Source organism: Monodon monoceros, unplaced genomic scaffold, assembly GCF_005190385.1.
Source record: "Monodon monoceros isolate NGI ecotype Baffin Bay Population unplaced genomic scaffold, NGI_Narwhal_1 Super_Scaffold_8, whole genome shotgun sequence".
Taxonomy (NCBI): domain Eukaryota; kingdom Metazoa; phylum Chordata; class Mammalia; order Artiodactyla; family Monodontidae; genus Monodon; species Monodon monoceros.
In genome coordinates, this window is record NW_021703785.1 from 33,892,618 (window position 1) to 33,919,211 (window position 26,594).

Below are 26,594 nucleotides of genomic sequence, written 5' to 3' on the forward strand. Positions count from 1 at the left end.
ATTAGCTTAATTACTAGTCATACAAAAAGCTTGGTTATAGTTTCTGTACTCAGTTTTTGCTTCACAATTTTATGATTTAGTGGAAAAAAATATAGGGTTGGAATTCTAAAAATGCTTTTATCAATTCAGGTGTTTATTAAACATAACATCAAGTAAATCACTTTATCTCTTTGAAATTTACTTTTTACTCTATTTTTCAGTGATTCTAATATGGCTTCTGAAATGATTATTTTTGGAACAATATCTCTTGTAAAATATTTAAAAGCTAAAACAGGCAAAGTGAGCTTCCCTGCTGGTGCAGTGGTTAAGAATCCGCCCGCCAATGCAGGGGACATGGGTTCGAGCCCTGGTCCGGGAAGATCCCACATGCTGTGGAGCAACTCAGCCTGCGTGTCACAACTACTGAAGCCCGCATGCCTAGAGCCCGTGCTCTGCAACATGAGAAGCCACCACAATGAGAAGCCCGTGCACCGCAACGAAGAGTAGCCCCTGCTCGCCTCAACTAGAGAAAGCCTGCTCGCAGCAACAAAGACCCAACGCAGCCAAAAATAAATAAATATTTTAAAAATAAATAAAACAGGCAAAAGTGTGTAATCAACACATTAAAAAATTAATGAATGGTTTGTATATTATTACACTTAAGCAGAAATTAAGATACAAATTAGAATGTAGAAAGCAAATTGTCCTAATCATTTCTCTTTCCCTGGTGAATAGCAAGTTATTTTTATAACATTATATGTTTTATTTAATTTCTCTTTGTTAATGATTTGAAGCAATTATGAGGAAGCCTCTTCAGGTCCAAAAATTAGACATTTATAGTATTTATCAGCATATAAATTTGTATGACTTTTGCTGTACAGACACATACACGCACACACACCCCACATGCAAACACTTACAGACAGACCCACCAACTTACACATCTATAAATGGGTAATCGTCTACTTTACTCATTGTTGGTTTGATCTCTTTTAAGAAATCATGCATTATTTACAGGGCACCTGTATTAGCAAAGCTGATTCAATGTGATATTCAGGTTAATTACTTTATTCTTCTGGGGTTTTGGACCTGATTTCTATTTCAGTTGGCAAAGTACGGTGAAAATTGGGATTAGTGAAACCGTTCTTGCCTGTAAATGAATTTCCAATGTAAATAGCTAAAGCAAATTGTAAAAAACAAAAGCAAAGTCTGTCTACTCTAAGAGTTTATTTTTCTCTAATATAGGTATGACATTAAATAAAAGAAACCAACCAAAAGTTTTTCCCAGATTTAATATACCTTCTTACAGGAATTTTGTAAGCCAAGTCTGCTGTGTAAATGCCCTAATTGAGATATAGAATTTTAATTGAAATCTCAGCATAAGAGATAAGAATGAGTGGCTATAGTTATTCTTTTCTTTTAGTTATTTCTGAGATATACATTTTAAAGTAATAACTAGAATTATGACTTATAACATTATACCAGCTCATATAAGATTTTTAGAAATTACATGTAATGTCTGAAACATTTATATTAACATATTTCCATACAAATAACCCAATGAAAGTTTAGTATTAGTTGTTTTGTTTGTTTGTTTGTTTGTTTATACTGCAGGTTCTTATTAGTCATCAATTTTATACACATCAGTGTATACATGTCAATGCCAATATAGTTATTCTTATCTTACCTTTCCACAACAAAACTTATTGTGTAACAGTTGGATAAAATGAATGTAAAAAGTTCTAAAAATATAAGCTAGCAATTAGTGTCAATAAACAGCTTAGCTAACTCATGCTGCTTAAGCTCATACTACAAAAATATGGACATAAGGCAAAACTGATCTCTGGTACTCTCCTGTCCCTTACAAAGATCAAGTCATCTTGGTGTATCCCTCAGAAGGCTATCTATTTGACCACAGTCACTCAATATCAGTGGGACTTGCTTAAAATTTTAAAACTGCCTATACTCTTGCCAATTTACCCAATAATGTTCTTTAGAGCAAAAAGATGCCTGTAGTGAACAGAATTCCCCTCTGCCTCCCACCCCCCACACACCTGCCTTTAAAGATGTTCTGGGTAATGACTGGAGCCTGTGAATATATTTCCTTACATAGCAAAATGTGATTAAGGTTAGGGAACTTGAAGTGAGAGTGAGACAGGAAGGAAGGGGACAGGGCACAACCATTAAAAGAATGACACAACCATTAAGAAGAACAGGATACCACAAAAACCAATTAGAACCTCCTAGGCCAAAGATGGAGGAAAATTCTACTTCCAGTAGACATTGAGCCTCATTATATGCTCATTGTAATGCCTTAGCATACTAAATGACACCCCCATAGGCACCAGGACAGTTCTGAGCCCGACCATAAAAGGCCAAAAAGTGGATGATGCCTCAGTTCCTGGAAATTCCCACCCCTTCTCCAAGTGAGTTAGAATATTCCTCTGAAATTACCCAGCCCATAAAAACTAACCACTTCCACACCTTGGGACGCTCTCACTTTCTGAGAAGATCTCATGCCCTGGGGCTGCCTCTTGCCCTCCGAGATAGCCCACACTCTGTCTATAGAATGTGTATTCTCTAAATAAACCTGTTTTCACTTTACTATGACTTGCTCTTGAATTCTTCCCTGTGCAAAGCCAAGGACCCTCACTCGACATGGCCCATCCTAGGGACTCACCCAAGACCTGGGACATGATCATCCTCTCCTCAATTTTCGCTACAAAAAGAATATTAACCTGAACGACCCAGGTAAACTCAACCTAATCTCACGAATCCTTAACAGTGGAGAACCTTTTCCAGCTGTGGTCAGAGAGTAAGAGATGGCAGCAGGAGAAGGATTTAACTTTGACCACATCCAGTTGCTGATTCTGAGATGTAGGTGGCAGTGTGTAAGGAACTACATTCTGCCAACAACTGAATGAACAAGGAACTGGATCCTCCCCTAGAGCCTTCAAAAAGGAAAAAGCATTGCCAATACCTTGACTTTGGCTGGGATGAACCTGTGTTGGAATTCTGACCTATAGAAGATAATAAATTTAAGGCACTCTAAGCCACTAAGTTTGTGGTAGTTTATATGGCAGCAGATTAAACCTAATAAAATTCAAAATCACGTGCTCCATTTAACTACCATATATCTTTAGTTGACTTTATTTTGTAAGTTGCTCAGTCTTTTACTGACTTTCATGACCTTAAACACTTTTGAAGATTGCAGGCAGATTAGAATGTCTTTCAGTGTGGTTTTGTCTTAAATGTCCACATGATTAGATTTAGGTACAGTGCATTTGGCAGAATGCCACAGAAGTGATACAATAGTTTTCCCATTGCATTTATCAGATGGAGAATGATTTTGATTTTCGCCACTACTGATGATATTCACTCTGACTGAGTATTGTACTGTCTTCCAGGCTTCTCGAACTGTGAATTTACTGTTGTTCCTTTGGTAATTCATAAGAGTTTTGTAAGGAGTACTTAGAAATATGTAATTATCACATCTGTCAGCAAACTTTCAATTTATCCATTTATTTATTTATTGTTAAGAGTGGACGTTAGGTTTCTTTTTTTAGTTCAAAGGTTACAATCATTATTTATTTAAATGCCACCATAGCCCTTCAGTAGATGTTCTCATTACTGTTCTGGGTCTTCCGGCTGTGAGGACACTCTTCTTAACACCCCTTGGGCACCAGCACTCCAGACCATGTCCCCCTGTGGGCACGCCTTTTACTCTTCTTGGGCTCTGATATTCTTCACCAGGCTGACCCTTCATATGGATACCCACCTAACTCTACTGTGCTCTGACTTCTGATTTTCAAAAATTTTAAATCTAGGTTAAGATTTCATTTGCTCTTCATGAAACCCAATAACTTGGGTTTGAAAATAAATAAGTTATTGGAACATGGTTTCACGGTAGCTTGGTATCAATTGTGAAGTGTTATGAATAAAAACTGATTATTAATTATCCATTTTTGTGAGTAGGGGAGTTGTTTTTAGTTTTGTTCATTTGTTCTATAGAAGTAGAGTGGAAATTTTCAAATGTGCATATGTGATAAATACATTAAATGCTAGGAAATTTCATTACTTTGCATTCAGGTAAACTAAGTAAGAAAATGTATGTCAAGTTTTATTCACCTCATTAGTTTACTTAAAATGCTAACATACAACACAGAAAAATCAGTAGAGCTGATGAGTTGAAATGAAGAGTCTTTAAATGCTAAGCCAGAAAGCCAGGTTTCATACATACCTTCTAATTTACTTTGGGCAAATTAATTAGTCTAAATCTGTTTCCTCATTTGTAAATAGAAGAAGAAGAATCTCTACCTTGTTCACTTTACAATCAGTGGGAAGAGAATAAGATTTGGAGTCAGATAATTTTGGATTTGGATCTCTGTTTTAATACCAATAGTTAAGTGAATTTTCACAAATTGTTTAATTTTTCTAATCTTGCATTTGGTCATCAGTAACATGGCTATAGTAATGGCTACCTCAGAGATCTGAAGTAGGAATGAAATGGGATAATGATTATTAACACCTACACCAGTGATTGTTAGGTCATAGAGCATCTGGCACAGTGTCAACAATTAGGAAAAAAAGAGAGATGTTATATACAAAATTTTGTTGTGAATTATACAATGCAACTTATACATTATTTAACTGGTTCTCTTTAAAATGATTTACTAATACTCTGTATTTCTCCTTTTGTTATTACCACAAGTGTAATAATTTATTTTCTAGGTTTTTTTTTTTACATCTTTATTGGAGTATAATTGCTTTACAATGGTGTGTTAGTTTCTGCTTTATAACAAAGTGAATCAGTTACACATATACATATGTTCCCATATCTCTAGTTATTTTTAAGCTTTTATTTCCTATTAGACTATATGGAAAAAAGAACTAACTGTGCTCCTACAATATCCTAGTATTCACCTATAAGATTTTATTTTAGGTATTTGTGTTCATCTGTATCTTCCTTTACTAGAGTAAACTCTCTCAAGAAGTACCTGGCATAATGTTTGACTCCTGAGTGTCAAATGGGTGTTGAATGAAGGAATGAAAAAAAGTATGAAATTCACATATGTTAATAAAAGCAGGCAGCCATACTGTGTCTCCTTTTCAACCATATTTCCAGTTCAAATATACTGATCTTAGAATTACCTAATGAAGCCATAGATTAATTGTCTTTTAAAAAATCTGCTTGAATAGTAGAAAGTGCGCTTTATAAGAACTTCAAACTACTTTTGAATATGGTAAAATTATTAATTTCTCATTAAATAAAACTGAATTCACTTTCATTAAGAGAGAGAAAAACAGAAAGTTGAAATTAATGTTGTTCTTCACTTTACTGTAATGTGTTAATGCTTTAACTGAATGTTTAGGACTGGATTAAGGAACTGTGTCAAACTGAAAAGTACAAGAAAGGAGAAGTTTGAAAAGTGAATTTGTGATTTCCATTGATAATTTTCATTAATGTCTCCCATATGGTTAAAACTGTCAAATCTTAATAATTGTGTTATTACTATAAGAAACGTTTATATTTTCTCTTGCTCGTAAATTTTCCCCCACCAAGTTGTGAAAATCTTCCAATTTTTTATTAGATTTTTAATCTGGAAAAAGGATTATATGCCAAATTATTGAATAGGGACATATAGCATTGGCCCAGGAGAGTAAATAATCTGATACTCAAGAGGTAGGGTTGAGGAGAGTGCAGTGTTTTTGGTATCTAAGTGGATATTGTAATTTTTAGAAATGCAGCTAGACTGAGAACTTAGACTCACTAATGGGTAAAAGAGGTAAAAGCAGCACTAGAATAATCTTACAAATATTTAAAGACATCATTTGGCCAGTGGAGCCTTTTTAAATGGACTTTGTAGTCCATCTAAAATAATAATAGTTAACAAAGCTTGGAATTTGATTTAAAAACTGATCCAAAGCAACAGGCACAAGAGGAAAGATGACAAAAGATCCCTGAGTGTCCAACACTACAGGATGGCATGTAGTTTTTTAGGGACAGTGGGCTAAAGAATTAGAATGGCCCAGGAATAATTCAAGGCCATTTCTCACTATACCTCTTCATCTTTCTACTAAGACCGGAGTGTTAAGTATCTTACAGATAATCTAAGCTATGCTCTGGTGGTGTTTTTTGGACTTTAGTTACCTGGAAATTACCAACCTCCCCAAAAGGTTAGTACCGGATATTTCACTATCAGTTTTACCTTGGCTTGAATCATTATTGCACAGGATATGTTAGTGAAAGAATAATAATCCTTTCAAGCTGTTGTTAGGCAATTGAACTTTAAAAGGAATATTTCTGAAGTACTGAAAATGTTAGCAGTGGAGAAAATGAGAGTATGAGGTTTCCGACGTTTTTTACCTGAAATATTTAGTTTCCTCTGAAAAACCTTTCAAATTCTTAAAAATGGAAACCTGTTAATATCGCTTCCCTGCTTTATACCCTACCATGACTTTTCATTGAACAGAATAAAAATTGTCATCTGGCTTCCATCTGCTCTTCTGTTTCCATGTAGCCATTTCCACACACACTCTGAAAGCCAGTTTCGATAAACTGCTTACTGCTCTCTCTATGCATTTTATGTAATGTTCTCTCAGCTGTAAATGACCCATTTCTTTACCTGGTGAGCAAGGACCCACAGAAAAATCCTCCACTCTAATGCCAGCACCTCTGTGAATCTTTGGCAGCTCTGGCAGAGTTAGGTGATCTCTTCCTCGTGGCTCCTATGTCTCTAGTGACATTACTGTAGTAATGTTTATATGTTCATCCCTTTCATTAGTCTGTCAGTTCCTCAGAAGGAGAGATCATGTTCTATACCTCCATGATTCTCTAGTGCCTGGATATAGCGAGTCTTTTATAAATCATTGATGAACAATGAATGAGTGAAAGACAAGAAGAAAAATATTACTGCTATATTTAAAGTAGATGACCAACAAGGACCTACTGTATAGCACAGGGAACTCTGCTCAATATTCCTTAATAACCTAAATGGGAAAAGAATTTAAAAAAGAATAGATACATGTATATGAATAACTGAATCCCTTTGCTGTACACCTGAAATTAATATGGCATTGTTACTCAACTGCACTCCAATATAAAATAAAAATTAAAAAAAAAGAAATATTACTCAAATTTCAAACAGAATGACAATTCATTTACTTGATGATTTTTTTTAGGGACAACTAATCTAAGTTTCCTTACATAACTGCTTTCCCTTTGCCAGGTAAGAAGAGTAGAATTTAAATGATGCCATTACATTCGACACACCCTAACCCTAATGGTTACGGTGAGTTGTTATCACTTGAACATAGGGCTTCACTCTCTCTTTTAAACTTTGTCACACCTTCATATCTGTAGCCTGGTCCACCCCTTTACAATTGAAGAACGCCTGAGTGATTTTGTTTTCTTATATATTTTTAAGATCTACCGTTTATAATTTATTCTTTCCTTTCTTGCACATATGTAATGTCATCTATAATGCTTTTCATCAACTTCTTTTGTATCTAGCACTCGAATTATGTTAACATTAAGGTAAATAATTAATATAATTTTGCACAAACACTATGGAAACTTTGAATTTGTGGATATACAATTTGTTATCTTCTGCAGAGTTTGACAGAAATATTTTATTTTCATGTTAACACAGTAGACAGTTGCTTGAACAAAAATGACCTTTTCATATCATGAGGTCTTCAAATCCTCTACTGTGATTCAGTTTTTCATACTACATCTGCTGAGTTTCTAATGCAAACTATCACAGTGTGTGGTCCCTTCTACTGTAAACATGAATTCTTTCTCATTGTGATTTCATATCTTCAGCACTGATTATAATGATTCTTTGTCAGCTCAAAGCTGTCAACTTTGTTCTCAAAGGACTGCAATCTTAGCTAAAAAAAATACAGATAGCTAGTCACAGGGAATTAAATGTGGTCCAGTGCTCTCAAATATAAAAGACAAAAGGGAAACAAATATTTCTCTTCTCTCTTAATGACAAAAAAAAAACCTGTATAATTTTGATTTTGTCCTATCATCTTATGAATGAAATTCAATATTTTAATAAAGTAGTTGACATCACGTTTATTTTTTTTCTTTTTACCACAGCAGTTTTCTAGATACAAGCCACTTATAGTTATCCTTCTGTTTAATCCTCCTTAACACATTTCCCTTTTCATAAAAAGTGATAAAATACACAAACATTCAACTGCCTGATTACCCAAATACCTCTGCTAATTTGCCAAGGTTAGCAGAAATGGGGCGTACAGTATATTGTTGGCTATGCATGGCTGAAGGGTGCAGAAACAGCACAAGGCTATATATTTCACACTCCATAAACAAAATGGTGAAACACACACTAGAAAGGTACAATACTTATCTAATCTAAATTCAGGCAACATCAGTAGCTTTGATCTCTATTAGGTTAAATCACTGTCTCTTCAAGGAATGACCAAATCATTAACCCAACAAACCAGTTGATGAAAACACTCATATATATGAATACTGAGTAAGCAACATTTCTGATGCAGTGAAAAATAACTCCACATAATTGAACAGAACACTAATGGCTGAAGTCGCTCCAAAGCTTTATCTCTTCTTTCATCTATTTGTCCACTCATACAAAAAAAAATGTATTTAATATCTATGAACAAAGTGCTAGGCACTGAAATAACAAAAATAAAAAACAATTTCTGATACTCTGAAGCTTATGGTTTAGTGTGAAAAGCCGGCCATATAAACAAATAAATAAAACAGAACATTGACAAGACCTGTATCTAAGTCATAACAAATGGCCCCCAAATCGTAGTGGTTTATAAAAACTAAGGCTGTCATCTCCACAACTAAGGCTGTGGTTTTCCTCTAGGTCATTTTCACTATGGAATTTGAGCTAAAGAAACAGCCTCTCTGTGGAATATTTCTGACTTTAAACTTCCTGCCTGGAAGGGATACATGTCAATTCCACTTATATTTTACTGGCCAGACCAAATAACATGACCAAGACTAACAACAACCTGGTGGAAAAGAATAATTCTCCTTTTGTAAGGTTAAAGAAAAAAAAAATTGAGAATAATCATGCAGCTGTTATAGTACTTTAAAGGAAGAATAAACCACAAGCTTTTGGAAGATAGTGTGCAAATCAGTGCTAATTCTGGAAGAAACTAGTGTAGGGAGGGCTTCACAGAGGAGGTGACAGTTGAAGCAGGTCTGGTACATTAATGTACCCTGTCAAATATTACCTTCTCTCGCATCATTAAATAGGGAAAAATTAATTCTTTACAGAGATTCAGAGGAAGTCTTGGAGGCGTAAATTGAGAATAGCATGCTTGGGTAACAGTGAGAAGCTCAGGACTGGAAATAGAATATTTCGCAGAAGGAAAAAATAGTAACATGAGGCCAGGTAATAAACATTTTTGAAGACTAGACTATAGGGATTAGAATAGATTACAATTGGCTTTGAGGAGTCAAAGGAGATATTTAAACAAGAAAGGGACATGGACTTAACCAGACCCTCTGGTCTCATAGGGACATGTGATGTAGGGGGCAGTTAGAAAGCATCCTCAGGAAGTAGATGTAGGTCTGAAATAGGGGAGACAGAGTAGGACTGAGAAAGGGTGAACTATTCATTCTTGGAAAGTTTTAATTATTCAAACACATTAGTTATCATATGGGACCTTAGCTAATCACTCATTGGAATTGAAGTAAAAGTGATTAAATACAGGAAAGAAAAGATATTTATTCAGTGACTCCAACCAATGTTAAGCATTATGATATTAAAATATTGTTAATCTTTAAATTATAAAGTATATTTTAAAATTGCGATAAAATATAGATTACATGAAATTTACCATTATAACCATTTTTCAGCATACATATCAGTGGCATTAAGTATATTCACATTGCTGTGCAACCGTTGCCACCATATATCCATAGGGCATTTTTTGTCTTGCAAAACTGAAACTCTGTATCCATTTTACAACAACTTCCTGTGACCCCCCCTCTCCCCAGTCCCTGGCAACACCCATCCTACTTTCTGTATCTGTGAATTCAGCTACCCTAAGTATGTCATATGAGTATTTTAATGGTTTTGAAAGAAAAATTAACTAGGAATAATTCTATGAAGTATATATATTCTACTATATCACTCTAATTATAATAAACAATTTATGAAATTATGAAATTTACTGTCTCAGTGGTCCCGTGGTCCCACTAGCTTGTAAAACTTATGTTACTCAAAATAACAATAATACTCAAAATAATAATAATACTCATAACTCATATTAATTATAGAAAAGATACAATAAAGGAACATCCAGGAAAAGATACATAGGCAAAGACTGAAGTAGTCAAACATGGGCTTTCTTGTCCTTCCTCCAAAGATGTATCTTTTTTCTCTACCATCAAACTGCAGGGAATTGTGTGAGCTGTCCTTGCCCAGGAAAGCCTGCTTAGACTTTGGGTTCAAATTTCTTAAAAGGAGCTGGTCACCTACCTACCATGTGACCAGCCATGGTGCAAACCCCAATCCAGGCATCACAGGCACAGCCCTGAATCTTTGTGTTCACTCTGAACAGCTAACAACCTGGCCCATCTTGATGTACCGCTTTGGGTAAATAGCATCATCTGCTGGAAACTACAGGAAAATTCCAGTTGACTACTTCTCAGAGTTTGACTAAGTGTGATCACCATGGCTACAGGGATAAGCAAGAACAGAATAAAACAGACCTGCTGCAATACATTTTTCCTCACATATACATATTTTATTTTTTAATATTTGCAAATACTCAACATCTAACAGCTTCCTGATTTCCAATTTCAGTATAATCATCTATAGTAAATAATAATGAATCAAAAATCTTTGAAATAGTTTTTTATATATATTAGATCTTTAGAAAACTCTTTTGCATTTCTAACATTATATATAAGGTACATGTAAATCAATGGAACCTCAACCACTAAATAGAGACAAACTTTTCTCCTTAATTTATAGTTATTCCAATCAAAAATCTTTTTGTATAGGTCAATGTTCCCTGTGGAATTTAAAGACTTGCAAAGAGGCAACGTGCACATAAAGAACAATCCTGGGTGCAGAAGTTTAGGTGAGTAGTGTTGGCACAATAGTCCTTGGAGCCTCAAATTTCAAAATTATGCCACTGAGTCTTCCCACATTACTCTACATAAAAATTGCTTCTCTTTTCTAACCAGCCTACCATTTTAGCTTCTCCCTGTAATACCTCCTTAAGGTGAAATAAACATCCACTTTCAGCAAATTGGCTTGTAATTTACTCACAAATATAGGTTTTGGGGAAAAATTAAAGTAGAATACTGGATTGTACTTACTTTCTCCTTTTGTAGAAGCTGTTTAATTCTGGTTGGTAAAACATATTTTATACAATTTCAGTCTTTTAAAATATATCCACACTTGTGTTGTCCAACATGTAGGCCATCCAGTTGAATATGTCATACACAATTTTAAAAAATTATATCCTGCAGTCTTTGGGTGAATTGTTTTAAAATATCAGTTTTTACAGTTTATCAATTTGGTTAATAATGTTGTTCAGTCTTCTATATCCTTGTTGATTTTTGCCTAGTTTTGTCTAGGTGTTTTATAAACTATTTAGAGTGAGGAATATTGATGAATTTCCTATTTCTACTTTCAACTCTATCAGCTTTTGCTTCAAATATTTTGGGCTCAGTCGTTAGGTGCATAAACATCTATATGTTCTTCATGGGTTTATCCTTATGTCATTATGAATGTCACTCTTTATCTATAGTAATATTTCTTGTCCTAAAGTCTATTTTATCCCATATTAATATAGTGACTCCAGCTCTACTATGGACGCTCTTGGCTATATATCACATATTTATCTCTATCTCTATATCTAGCCATCCTTTTGACTTTCAACTTACTTATTTCTCTTATATAAGTATAAGTAATTACATTTCGAGAAAGGCACAACTTGTTGAATGGCAATGTGCTACCACAAAATATGTTACTTATACTCACGATTCCACATATGACTCTGAAATGTCTTCCTTCTTTTTATTTTCAACAAAATCAGACTATGTATGGCAGGTGCTGCATTGCTTTTTTCAGAAAGGAACTTGGCAGAAACTGAGTCATGGGCTCTCCTCCCAACAAGAAGAATTATGTGTCAGACCCAAGGACCACCAGGACATTGAAGTAGACGATGAATTAGGGCCAGATCACTCAAGTGATGTGCTGTGTTTAGAAGGATGATAGTTGATCTAAAATTCAAAAGCAAAGTACGATACTACAACGGGTTTATCAGAAATAGCAGACAGAAAACAGAAAAAGGAGGGGAATAAACTCACGATTCAGACTATTTTCATTAAATATCATGTTCTTCCTGCTGAATTTCCTAGTGCTAAGTATGTTTGGACAGATCCTCCTGTAGGGAGAACTCAGTGTTCTGAAATGCTGCATAATTTAATACATTTATTTTGATTTATAAAATAAATTTAGACTGACTCATCCAAACTTCATATTTAAGAACTTAAGGATTGTATCTACTAAATGTAGAAAGTCTCTTCTCTCCACAATTCTGTTATGTAGAGAAGGTAACCATGGTTATGAATCATGTGACCAACTGAGGTGGCTTGGAACTCTATATTACCATATTTAAGTTCTTATTATGGACACTAAATAGATTTTAGAGAAGAAGTTTAAAAAGAAAGAAAGGAGTTGTAAAGTGTTCACTCTAACCCCCTGATAGTAGGGCGATGGGTGGGACTGAAAGAAAAGAAAAATACAAGAGCATACACACTGGGATGCAGATTATTCTAATTGCTTCAGTAGCAAGCATATGCAAAAGGATGCTAATTCTGATCTTCCTCCTTATACCTCCCTGTTCCAAGTTGGAAAATATACTAAGAAAGATATTTGAATGCTAGCCAGTAAGGAATGAGAACAAAGTAGGAAATGATATTCAAACATTTGGTTATCTTAGAGGAGATGGAGTGTCTATTATTCCTATGAATTCTTCTCAAGTCAGAAGACTTCAAACCTTCTTTCCTGTGCATGCTGTGATTTTCTAGATACATCAATATGAGGCTCATTACTTTATAGGCACAATAGATAAAGACATAGGGTGGTTAAAGTTTTTAATTTGAAAAATAAACTAACATTATATCACATAATTTATGGGAAATATGCAATGTATTTTATTGACTGCATGTAGAACTTGGAAATATGATTTATATGAATTTGCCATTTCAGCATGATGAATTGATTGTCACATTGAGGATTATGGAATTAGCTGGAAGAACAGATGATTAACCACCACAGACTTTTGGCTAGTGAAGTTTTACCTTCTGATTTTTGCACATTAATAAAACATACTTCAGCATATGGGACTATTTTGGCAATAGAGCCACTATCAATTTAATCATCTCAAACAAGAAACCAATGTGTAAGTTGCAAATGTTCCAGACACGAAAACCAGTTACTAAGAACAATTGAGTATTATTCTTCTAGTCATATTAATTACAGCTGAAACAAACCTTGAAGAGCTAAGAAAACATAGCACAACTTTACTATTTACTAGGGGAAAAAAAAAGAATCAAATAGCCATTAATTGCATAAATAGCAATAAATACTTTGGCTGCTGTCCAGGAAGTGTACAAACTGAGAGAATTTTTCGTACTGCTGGTTTCATTACACAGATCATAGTCACAGTAAAGCGGGCAGTGGACTGCTGTTCAATAAATTAAATTTAATGTTATCCAATTATGATCATCGCGCTCAGATATAATACTAATAGGAATGTCAACCGCGATTACATTTTCAGATTTATGTAAAATGATTCAAATGCTATTTGCTATCCCTCAGATACAAGGTTCATCCGGTTGTTTATGCAGTTGGTCGATATTGATCGTGCACAGCAAGTAGCGTAGCAGAGGCCCAATGGCAGGGATATATAGCATCCCTTGTGCCAGCCGCCAGGGTGCCATGCCAAGCACCAGGGGCAGCATGCCAAGTCATCAAGTGGATAGCGCACCTCTGCAAAGCTGCCTTGTTGTTTTCTTACAATATTTTTTTTGAATTGTTCACATGTGCCATGAATAATTCTTGCCAACATTACCCAGCATGAAACAGAAATGAAGGCACAGAAATGTCTTTCTTAGAGAATTCTTTTCAGAGCTAAGTGAATCTAGTGAAGATATCAGTGTAGCATCATTATATGTTGTTATATATGGCTGGGGCTGTGTCATTTAGCAAAGTATCACTCAGTAGGCTGAGCAGCTGGTGTGTATGATTTTGTATACCACCTGCAAAAAAAGATGCCCAACCATGCAATCAACCACCTGGCCAAGAGAGGAGGGTAGCTAAACACTACTTTGTTGTTGCGCCCACATTTTCAGAAAGTTTGAGAACATAAACAGACATAGGCAGAATGAATATGGTACAAGATAAGGTTTGCTAAAGCTTTTCTGTTCCATAAAGCATATAGTGCCTGCTGTTCAGAGTACTGTTGAACAGATTTGCTTTATTTCTAATGAAGGTGTCTGGGCATTTTCCTGGCACAAATGGAGTAGAATTATGTACTTAAAACAATATTTTAGAACAACAGCGCAATATATCGCCACTTCAATTGCACTGCAACAGATTGGAAAAAATGAAAATAGATATAAACTGAAACTCAGTAATGACTTAGCGTCATTACTATGGGTGAATCATTCATTTAGGAGAATCTTGCCTAGCCTCAAACAACCCGTATGTCTAGCAACTTCCACTGGATGCCTTTCTGCCTAAAACATGTGTTTATTATAATCGTCTCCATGCCATTACTCGTGAGGAAAATACAGGTGGCCTCTTTACTTATTTGGCTGTAAGTGAATATGAGAGTAATTTGATTGTAAACTAATCTTTCTCTCACCAGGTTTTTGATGTCAGCAATGTCAATCTCATTATCTCACCTTTTCACTGGCTCAGCACTAGATCTCTTTCTTTGGCCATACACCTTTTAAAACTCCAGTCCCTCATTGTTTGACAGATTTCTGGAGGAAGAACTAATAACTAGATGAGGGTATTCAACGTGAAACAAAGGGAGTTGCTGCTTACAGACCTAGGTCTCTGGCTCTCATCATCTCTGTGGCTATGAGTTTAATCTCATTAGACTCTCCCTTTGTCTCTTTTTAATATAGAAGGACTGATTTGGGACTTGTTGACTCGATCCCACTCCTTAAGTAAAAAATTCTAGACTTTTGAACACTTATAGAAGTTCTGCTGGGTAATATTAGTTTTTGACTGAGATATCTCTTCATTTTGAGACAGCTTGGTTATCCCCTATCTCACTTTTTTCCCTGATCTTTCACTTGAAGAGAAGATTCTCACATGAGCGCTTTTAAAATTATTGTTGCAAATTTAAAAATAGGAATTTATTTTATTAAATTAAATAATTTATTTAAAAATAAAAATAAAATTGTGTGAATATATGGAGGTTTTTGCCAATCACTACAAATTGCACCTGTTTTTCCCTTCTCTTTCCTCTTGGAAAAAGAAAGCAAAGGGGAAGAAAAAATAGAGCTTTTAAAGCGTATTAAAAATGCACTGTGATTTATTGTACTATTCATTACAAGTCAAGATGTTCTTGGAACAAAAGAAATGCTTTCTATATACTGAATCATCAAAGAAAAAAGGGCAATGTGATTTATATATTTCACCAACATCATACTGCTCATGAACAAGCTAAATTTAAAGTTCCAGGAAAAGGAAGAGTTTATTTGTGTCTTAGTTAGGCTGGTACACAGATTTATATTAAAATTAAAATTTTTCATTATACAAATCAATAATAATATTATTTTGGTACAAGAATTATTGAATTTATTTAACTTGGATAGAAGTAATTTTTAAAATTATATGCTTTTGCTTCAAAGTCAAAACAATTCTTGCAATAATGATAAATTAGTTTCATTAAAATTGATATAAATACTAATGGAAAATAATATTTTGGTATTTGATTCTTTTATGAAACTTTTAAGTATATTTGGAAAGTCTTGGGGGATATGATTCTACTTTCTCAACTATAAGTTTTATTATATTTAAACAAATCGAATATTTCTGATGAAAACTTACCATTGGAATTGAGATATGCTGTAAGTGGAAAATCATGCTGGATTTTGAAGAGGTAGTAAAACAATGTAAAATATATGTTTAATATTTTATATTGATTCTATTTGGAAATGAGAGTATTTTGTACACATTGGATAGATAAAACATAATACTAAAGTCCATTTCCCTATTATTTTTTACTTTTTATGTGGCTACTAGAAAAGTCAAATTACATATATAGAGTTCACATTACATTTCTATTGGACAGCATAGAGGTCAGACATATATTTTCACATCAATAAATTCAACCAATCCAAATCTATGTGTTTTCTTTTATGGTCTTGTATTCTATCAATGACTCTCACACAATATTTTGAAATTTTTTGCCAATGTATATTAGCATAATCTTGCATTTCTCATTATGTGTAAATGTCGGGCCCCCTGGGACATGGCACGCTGACATCTGACTCTGGTGAAGGCCCTACAGGCGCTGACAGGTGGGGTGGGGGGTTGAAGGCAAGCTGAATCAGATAAATCCTTTAAACTCTCAATATTCTCAATATCAGCCTTTAATTCTTTTCCAGTGTGTGCTCCAATTAGTATTTAAGATAACAGAAGGCTCTCTGAATATGCTGTAATTTCTCAACCCAGAGCATCTGGCTCTGATTGTCTTTTAGGGCAGTCATAGAAACTTCCTTCTTTCTACTATGCCTTTAGTCAAGAACTTAAGATTTAAAGCCTATCCTGTTATAGCAGCTTTAAACTTTCCAGTGAATGAAACAGTCATTCACTCTCATGGCCTTACTACATTCTTCATTCTCAGAACGGTGGTGTGGCAGCATGCATTTGGTCTGCCAAAGGGGAATCAAGAGGGAAAATTTCGGCAACTTATTTGCAACTTTCATGTACAAACTACTGGTACTCTACCTGGAAATAAGTGAATATGCTGTTTTCAAGACCAACTAGGCACCAAGCCCAGATTCCAATCACTAGAGTGGTGTTACCAGTTACTATATTATGTGAGTTTCAGTGACAGAATCTACTCTAGATAGTTTAAAAAGAAAGAAATTTAACAGAGGGAATTAATTAGGTGTTTAAAATTGTTGGGTGATATAGTATAGAATCTGGGAACGACTGCCAGAACAACGTCTCCGAATTGACTTCCCAAAGGAGCTCCAAGCTCTATCACTTCTGAAATCTGGGGAATCAAGAAGTTATCATCACAACTTCAGACTTCTGGATTACATTGTCACTGTTGGGACCTCAGCTATAAAAGAAATATCTGCCTGAGGTTTTGTGAGCCACCTGCAGTGTTTGTTTATACCACTTTCCAACAAGAAACTTAGAACCAGACGAGTCAATCTGTGAGCAGAGGCTGCAGAAATTTTGCCGCAAAAGGCTAATAAAAAGAACATTATTATAAAGCAAGTCTGTAGATAGCAAGAACATTTATTTCAACAGGAAGATATTACAATTCTAAACTTTTATGACCTAGTGATGTATCCTTAAAACACATAGCTCAAAAAGAGATATAATCACAAGGAAAAACAGACAAATGTACCATCATAATAGATAATTTTAATGTACCTCTCTTCAGCAGTTGATAGGTCAAGCAGACAAAAAAATCTGTAAGAACAAGTAATTAACAAGCTTGATTGGACATATATAATTCTGAAAAGTAATAAATAATAAGAAGGATATTTTAAATTAATATAAGATATATGTAAGAGAGAGACAGTATCTCTAACTTCCAACATTGTTTGCTATACAAAAATTCTTTGAAAGATTATCCTGGAATAAAAGACAGTTAGTGCCTTGCTTACAGGAAGTAAAGAAATTCAAAAGACTCCTAGAGAATTTTTTCTCAACAATGACCCCACTGAAAGATGGTAGTTTCAGATTGTTTTAAAGTCATAGCATCAAATGTAATGTATATGTTGCCTCTGAGATCCTAAAAGATTTACCACAAGTATTTTGACTTTTTCTTTCTCCTTAGGAGCATACAAGTGCACCAACTTGTCTTTCACCTTTGAGGGGATAACGGTATTGTGGTAGTGTTTAGAATTCTCTTGCCAAAATTCCCAGGCTCGACTTTGGGCTTGGCCACGTAACTTGTTTTGTCCAGTGGAAGGTAAGCTCACTTTAAATATGCTTGTATGGACTTGCCTGGTTTTGCCTTGCCCTCTAGCTATCCTGCTCTTCACCTTGAAAAATTAAAACATCATAAATAGCGATTGCTTCTTCAGCTTTAGTCCTGAAATGAAAGCTATGAAGAGCTGACCTGAGCCTGATCTACAGCCTGAAACAGAGATATTACACCCACCCCACAGGGTGCAAGAAAGAAATGTGTGTGTAGTAGACCACTGAGATTTTAGAACTCTTTTTACGCAGAATATATTGTTATGCCCCAGACCACTGGACATCCAAAATATTTATTTAGGTACAGATTCCTGAGTTTTCATGGGAATTAGCTCCTATGTTGCTCCAAATAAGGAATTTTTTCAGAATTTTTTCTCCCAAACTGGGTGTGACTTTCAGTGCTCAAATCTAGTTCCTTACTTGGAATCTGTGTGACATTTCTCTTCACCTCAGTCATACACATATGAGAACTAAAACCTGTGCCTGTGAATTGTAGCTCCCTAAGCAGGGAAACTAAATTGCAACCTTAAGACCTCCTAATTAAAAGGGGGAATTCACTAACAATATCTGTTAAAATGAAGCTTTTAAAATTGCTAAGCCAGTTCCTGGGTGATTGCTTCAAGTTCTAAAATGAAAATCTTCTAATCTTCCAATTCAAAGTAGAAACATTTTATTTCCAAACTGTTTTCATATGCCCCTTTATATTTAAAAGTATTACTACAAGAATACTATAAAATAATCAAGAAGAGAATATTAGTAGCTCCATTTTACATATAAAGAACAATGAGGAATCAAATTATAAGCTGATAAGAAAAGTAACATGCTAAAGTTTGTTCCAACGTGAGCATGGGAAATGTTCCTTAGATATCGGGAAATTTTCTTTTTTTAGAAAACCACTCTGTCAATAGAGAAAACTCTAATTTTCAAATAACATTTTGAGAAAAATGTCTCTGAATGAAACTTATTTATGGTTACATAAAAGGCTTCAATTTTCTGAAATAACCTCATTGTAACATATTTTTTGTGATAGCCTGGAGTTTACAAATATATATATTAAGATATATATATATGTATACATGTATATATATATTGAGAATTTGCAAAATGTTAATAAATATTCATTATGTATGACCTAAAGAGCTCAGATAAAATAAGGATAATTGACTTGTAAATAACTAATGTCAGTAAGGACCCACCTGCTATTACTTAATCATACCGTATTCTACAACAAAACAGCCATGTAAGGGTCATTACTGATAAGAATGTCAAATTGGCCGATTTAATGCTACTCAGGGCTTACTTTATCTATATAACTGTCTCAGATAAGAATTGCAAGCTAATAATAATTACATTAGTGTCAGAACTGTAGGGACACCTATGGTTTATTTAGTAGGGAAAGATAGTTTTAATGTTCTAAATTGAATTTTACTGTCTATTTTGAGATAGTTAAAATAGCATATGTAAAATATTCAACCACCCATTAATGGTTGATATCTGAGAAATACAAAAGTGCTTGAAATATTTTAACGTGTACTGCTACCTCAGCCCAACTGCTTGTCAAAGGGTATGTGATGGTGTAAATATATTATTGATACATCTAAATAAAGTTACTATATTTTCATGAAGTAAAATTTAAATGTGTCATATTTTTTAAAGTTACAAATTACTTATACTTCTGTGGATTTAAAACATTCACTCCTTTTACTAGCATGTTGCATTCTCCAAATTCATTTGTCTAAGGGAAAAAGCTTTACAGAAGTAAATTTGTAATAATAAGCATCAAAATAATGTGTTTTATGTATAATTATCATTTCAGATAATACGCACGCACACTCAAAATCTGTGTTTGACACTGAGCCATCAGAATCAATTATGGATCAGTAAAAAATTACAGAAAACTGAGTACAACCTCAAAGCTATTTTTAAAAATGGAGCCTTGCCATCTGTATATTTTTAAGTTCCTAATTTTTCAAAGGCAGTTAAGAGTCTCCAGTATATGCATTACTCTAATGAACAAAGAAATAAGCACCTTAAAAATATCTGGGGCTTCCCTGGTGGTGCAGTGGTTAAGAATCCGCCTGCCAACACAGGGGACACGAGTTCGTACCCTGGTCCGGGAAGATCCCACATGCCACGGAGCAACAAAGTCCGTGCGCCACAACTACTGAGCCTGTGCTCTAGAGCTGGCAAGCCATGACAACTGAAGCCCACATGCCACAACTACTGAAGCCTGCATGCCTAGAGCCTGTGCTCGGCAATGAGAGAAGCCACAGAAATGAGAAGCCCTCACACCGCAATGAAGAGTATCCCCCGCTCGCCGCAACTAGAGAAAGCCCGCGCGCAGCAACGAAGACCCAACGCTGCCAAAAAATAAATAAATAAATAAATAAATAAATAAATAATTAAATAAATCTAAAAAAAAAATCTGTCATCACCACAACAATAGTAATTTTTTGGTTTTGAAACATGTCTTTAAAATGTTTTTAACATTTTGTTATAACAATTTGTTATTACATCTTCATTCATAGTAGAAACCTTTATAGAACAGCAGGAAATATACAAAAAGAGACTTCATATAAGCATGTGATCAACTGATCGTTAGCATGAATCTATGCTAACTAATCTAGCATAGCAGTGAGTAGGAATTATAGAGCACCTTTGGAGAAAGTTTCTCTTTTCTGTATGGAATGAAAACTTTTGGAGTTGATGACCAAGGGAGACTTTGCTCCCATTGCTACATTAGATAATATGTCAGTCGTTAGAAAGACTAAATGCAAAGATGTCTAAAGCAACCCATTTTAGCTTTATATCTTTTGGTTGAAACTCAGCTTTTCAAATCTGTTAGAACAACTGGTCAAACTGACAGGGACATGCCTAGCCAGGAACCACCAAGTGACAGAGAAGCATATGGACACTGTGCTTTATAATTCACAAAGCATTTTACCACACATGATCTCATTTCTTCCTCACACCAACCCAGATACATTGGTAGGTCAAATATTATATTCTGCAAATTCAAAGGTAGAAGCAGAATGAGAGAATTTAAGCGATTCTCACATGGACACACAGTTGATGGTAGCAGATTCAGGATGTAGACAGAAGTTTTCAAATATTAATTACAGACTTCTTTCTGTTACATGTACTCTTGTGAGAAGGTTGAAAACATATACTTCATCAAGATATAATGTATATCACAATTTTGTTAAATGTCAAATATGTGAAAATTCTTCTAGATGAATTCATATTGGCTATGAACTTATTTTGCTTTTAGATCAATCAACATACTGAAATATCTATTCCACAGGGCATGATGGGGTCAAATGAGTATACAATGGGCTTCCTACTTGGATGGTAATTATGTTAGTGGTATGATAAACCATATAGGGAGTAGGATAACTTGCAGCCTTTTAACAAACAAATATTGGACATAGTTCTAAAAGCAAAAAATGAACATGGTAAAAGACAAAGACCTAGGTGTTTCTCTGTAAGTGTGTATATATTTTTTCTCACTTACATGGTGCCTGATATGCCAAGTTCCAACTGAATCCCCAAAATGCAATAAAACAGTGAACAATACTATTCATTACTACTCCTCCATTCAAGAAGCTTAGAATCTAGTAATGGACACCAATATTAATCAAATAAGCATTTTCCATTCAAGTATTCATTCATTCAGGTACTATTTAAAGAACCCTTATGAATGAGAAGTTATTCTCAGTGCTGCAGATAAGGTTGTGTAAATATAGGTGCCATTGCACAGATATGAAGTGATAGAACTGGGACACCATACATCTTGCAAATGGAACACACAACTCCATCTGCCTGAAAGCAGAGGCCTTGTGAACAATTAACCATGTCCCGAGCCTTCTTCATCTACCTAGAAAATGCCAACTGAAGCTAGAAATTTATTTGAAGTTTCTTATTTAGTTCAAAAATATATGCAATTTTGCATTATTTAATAATATATAAATATGTATTTATACCATATAGCAACAACTTATTACTAATATACTGTAATACGATGAAGACATTAGTTTTCACTTGGCCCCAGTGTTTTGTTTTTTTTTGTTTGTTTGTTTGTTTGTTTGTTTTTTCGGTACGCGGCCCTCTCAGTGTTGTGGCCTCTCCCGTTGCGGAGCAAAGGCTCTGGACGCGCAGGCTCAGCGGCCATAGCTCACGGGCCCAGCCGCTCCGCGGCATGTGGGATCTTCCCGGACCGGTGCACGAACCCTTGTCTCCTGCATCGGCAGGCGGACTCTCAACCACTGTGCCACCAGGGAAGCCCGGCCCCAGTGTTTTAAGTAAAATTGATTATTGGAGCAGATGTTCTACTGAGACTTATATGGGGAATAGTAAGCAATTATTTCAACTGCAGCATTATTTTAAAATATTTTAAAAATAAAACTAAAACTGGAGATATAGATAAGAAACTGTTCTGAAGACCCATGAATGCAACAGCAAAGTAATATTGTATTTAGAGAGGACTTATTATGTTCTTGTTCACATTATTAGAGCTATTAATATCTACCTTGCAGAAGAGTAATGAGATCATCTAGGTAAATGTACCTTTCAGAGTATAGAACATATAATAGGAAATCAACAAATATTAAGATATATATTCTTTTTAAAATTTTATTTTATTATTTTTTAAAATTTATTTATTTATTTGTTTCTTTTATTTTTGGTTGTGTTGGGTCTTTGTTGCTGCACGCAGGCTTTCTCTAGTTGTGGTGAGCAGGGGCTACTCTTCGTTGTGGTGCACGGGCTTCTCATTGCAGTGGCTTCTCTTGTTGCAGAGCACAGGCTCTAGGCATGCAGGCTTCAGTAGTTGTGGCACGTGGGCTCAGTAGTTGTCGCTTGCAGGCTCTAGAGCACAGGCACAGTAGTTGTGGCACACAGGATTACTTGCTCCGCAGCATGTGGGATCTTCCCGGACCAGGGCTTGAACCCGTGTCCCCTGCATTGGCAGGCAGATTCTTAACCACTGCACTACCAGGGAAGCCCTTAATTTCTGTCCTGGCTCTGTGAGTAAAAAGCTGTCCAATCATAGAAAAGTCAGTTCCTACCATGCTGATGGCTAAAAAAACACATATCTGTTTCTTTATTTGACCATGGTTTAGAGTAATAGTTTTTCCTAAAGCTGGAGTATGTAGTTGTAGAACCACACTCAAATATGGGGTCATTTTCCTCAACAACACAGGGGCCTTTCGTCCTTAAAACTTCTACAGTTAAACTTTCTTCATCCAAAATAATAGAACCATCTTCTGCCACTTTTACTTGAGGAACCAGCAATGGCCCATCATCCATCTCCTCTTCTATTTCTTCATTATCTTCACCATCAGGAGTACTCTTACCTTCTTGCTCTCTTGTCTGGACTGGTGTCAATGATTTTTCAGTTTTCTTTTCTTGCTCCAGTGAAGAACTCATTGGATTGTTATCTGGCAGGTAATATATGAAGTCTTTTGGAACGATCTCGTGGCCTCTGACTTTCATTTACAGCATATTTGTTTTTCCATTGCTTCTTCTCTTTCCTCAATTCTTCTTTTAACATTTCTCTCAGTTTCTGGGCTTTATATATTCGGTATCTGTCTGAGCATGGCTGTTTCTCTTTTGTTAGAACAGGGTGTGTCCCTGGAGCTTCTTGATTAACTGTAGACAAAGGATGAGGTTCTGAAGGAACACTGACACTAGGTTTAACCAGACTAAAAGTAGTTGATACTCGCTTTCTTCTCTGTGAAACGGTAGAGGAAGATTTACTGGATTCTTCAACATTCTTCCCACCATCTGTCTTTTCATCATTGCTCTTGGGAGCCTTTTCTCGGGGCTCCGCTTCCCCGCAATCCACCGGGGCACATCTGTGGATTCCGCTGGCTTCGCGACAGAGGCCCCTGCAGGCTTCGGCGGCCTGGGAGCCTCTCGTTCACGCTGTGGATTGGGGGCGGTGGAGCCCCTGGGGCCTGCTCCAGGCCTGACATTGGGCTTCACGCTAAGGCGGTCCCTGCGGAACATGGCAGAGCCAGGGGCCGAGGGAGGCGACTCCACGGCCGCTCTCAACCCCGAGCCCCGGCCGCTGCCGGGAGAGGGCTTTAGGATCTACGCCCTTCCCACAAAGTCACACCAACAGCCCAGCGGGCAGTTACCTCAGTTTCACGCCCCCGCCGCCGCCTCCGACCTCCCGCCGCCGACTCTTCTTCATGACCCTGCTACACTAATAGCTAAGTTTCCCCCGGTACCTTGTTCAAGATATATATTCTTGACTGCTTTTACAATAGTTCAGTTTAGAAGTAATGAGGGCCATATAACATACTTCTTTTCTTTTTTTTTATATGAAATTTTACTTTTAAGTCAAAGTATGCAATAATTAAAACCTACAGAAAAATTTTATTCATCACAATCTGTTGCTTTTTCAAATAATACTTTGAAAACATATTCCTTCAGTCAGTATAAAGTTCCTAAAATACAAAAGAAGTTAAATCTGTAAGAAAGCTTAGTAGACCAGATGCTGTGGTCAGAACTCTGTACATTTGATGGCTATGCTTCGGTACATCACACACCATTCACCTCATTCTTGCCATCTTGCCCATGGTAACCTCCACTGCATCCACCACCACCTAATCCAACAGGAATACTGCATCTTCCATTGTAAGTTGTTCATCATTCCCATTCTCCCAATAGATACATAATCTCCCTTTTTATACATTCCATCTCTGCCATAGCATCCCATTCCAGAATCTCCCATTCCAAAGCCACCTCAGGACTAGAATTCAAGAAGAATTCAATGTATTGATGTTGTATGTTATTCATATCTTTAGACATGGCGAGCTACTGCAACTTCATGTGTCATAAACTGTACATCTGCTTCTTTGGTTGCTCTGCCATCAGCTCCAATATCAGTATAAACTACTATTGGATTTAGTGCTGGGAAGAAGTTAGCAATGTCATCTTCAATTGAATGAAAATGTAATCTTCTCATATATACAATATGACCACCATGAAAATCTGAACTTACATTAGCAGCTCCACCATAGCCTGGAACTCCCATACCTCTTCCATCTCTCATTCTATCATCAAAGCCATCATGCCCATAACCAGAATTATTATAGCCACCATAGTCATCACAACCTCCATAACCAGGGTATTAGGGAAGAAAAAGCCAGGACAGATGCCAGAGATAAAACAAATATATTATTTTTGTCATCCATCTCCCACCCCCGGCACAGTATGATAGCTTTGATGAATATTTGATCTGGAACAAATCACCCCTTTCATCTCACTGGTAATTTTACATAGCCAGAAAAAGCTGCCGAAATGTTAAAATATGAAGTATGAAAATATGACAGATAGTAAGCAGGATAGTGTTAATGAGATATACAACCCTACAAAATTTTGATACAAATATAAAATGGTCTTTGACAGTTATTTTAAAAAATAAAATTGCAATTCTTTACTAAGAGAGAATATAGTTGGACTTTTGAAAGTGCAGCAATCAGGTTGCACAGGATTTGAACTCCTGTGCGTCACATAACTCAATGTTGTAGAAACCTGGATTGAGTCTTGTCTTTTATTTTTTATAATATTTTATATTTTATACTACTGGGATCATCTAACTTACTCATATCTAGGCTCAAGCAGCATTATTTCTTCAATATTTCTCCATCCTTCATATAAAAATATATATAGTATATACACACACACACACAAACACACACACACACACACACATATATATATATTTTACGGTACGTGGGCCTCTCACTGTTGTGGCCTCTCTCGTTGCGGAGCATAGGCTCTGGACGCGCAGGCTCAGCGGCCATGGCTCACGGGCCCAGCCGCTCCACGGCATGTGGGATCCTCCCGGACCGGGGCACGAAGCCGTGTCCCCTGAATCGGCAGGCGGACTCTCAACCACTGCACCACCAGGGAAGCCCACACACATATATATTATTGGTTTCCCTTCTAACATTTTTAGAACATTGGTATTTTTTTCTCTTCATTTGATTTTCTCTTACTATGTGGCTCCAGATTTTATCTTTAATCTCAAATTATCCTATTAGAGGAGAGAACAAAGAATTTGAATATCTTTCCTTTTTGCCAATTTAGATTTCCAAATGAACAATAGTTTACAAGAACTCAGGTACTGGAACTTAAGCAGAATCCATTAATTTCTCAAAGAAAGTTTCCTTCATATGAGAAAGCTCTTCCTCTTATCTCTAAAAATTGGTGTCCTCAATATTTTGGAGACCAACATAGAGCTGAAGGGTACAGAGCATTTTCTAAAATTGGGTTTCTGTGTGTGTGTGCGTGTGTGTGTGTGTGTGTGTGTGTGTGGTGTGTGTGGTGTGTTGTGTGTGCATACACGCGTGTACTCATTTGTGCCTCTTTGGGGTGGTAAAATATTTTCTT

The 26,594-nt window shown here is 35.8% G+C and overlaps 1 protein-coding gene and 1 pseudogene across 1 annotated transcript; both read right to left on the reverse strand.

The window, feature by feature from the left end:
• Nucleotides 1-17,146: 17,146 nt before the first annotated feature.
• On the reverse strand, nt 17,147-24,200 carry LOC114888052 (transcription factor TFIIIB component B'' homolog). Its single transcript, XM_029209948.1, is given in 5 exon segments — nt 17,147-17,250; nt 23,185-23,278; nt 23,280-23,652; nt 23,654-24,038; nt 24,041-24,200. Coding segments are annotated over 5 exon segments (1,116 nt in total).
• A 537-nt stretch (nt 24,201-24,737) lies between these two features.
• On the reverse strand, nt 24,738-25,317 carry LOC114888053 (annotated as a pseudogene).
• Nucleotides 25,318-26,594: the final 1,277 nt, after the last annotated feature.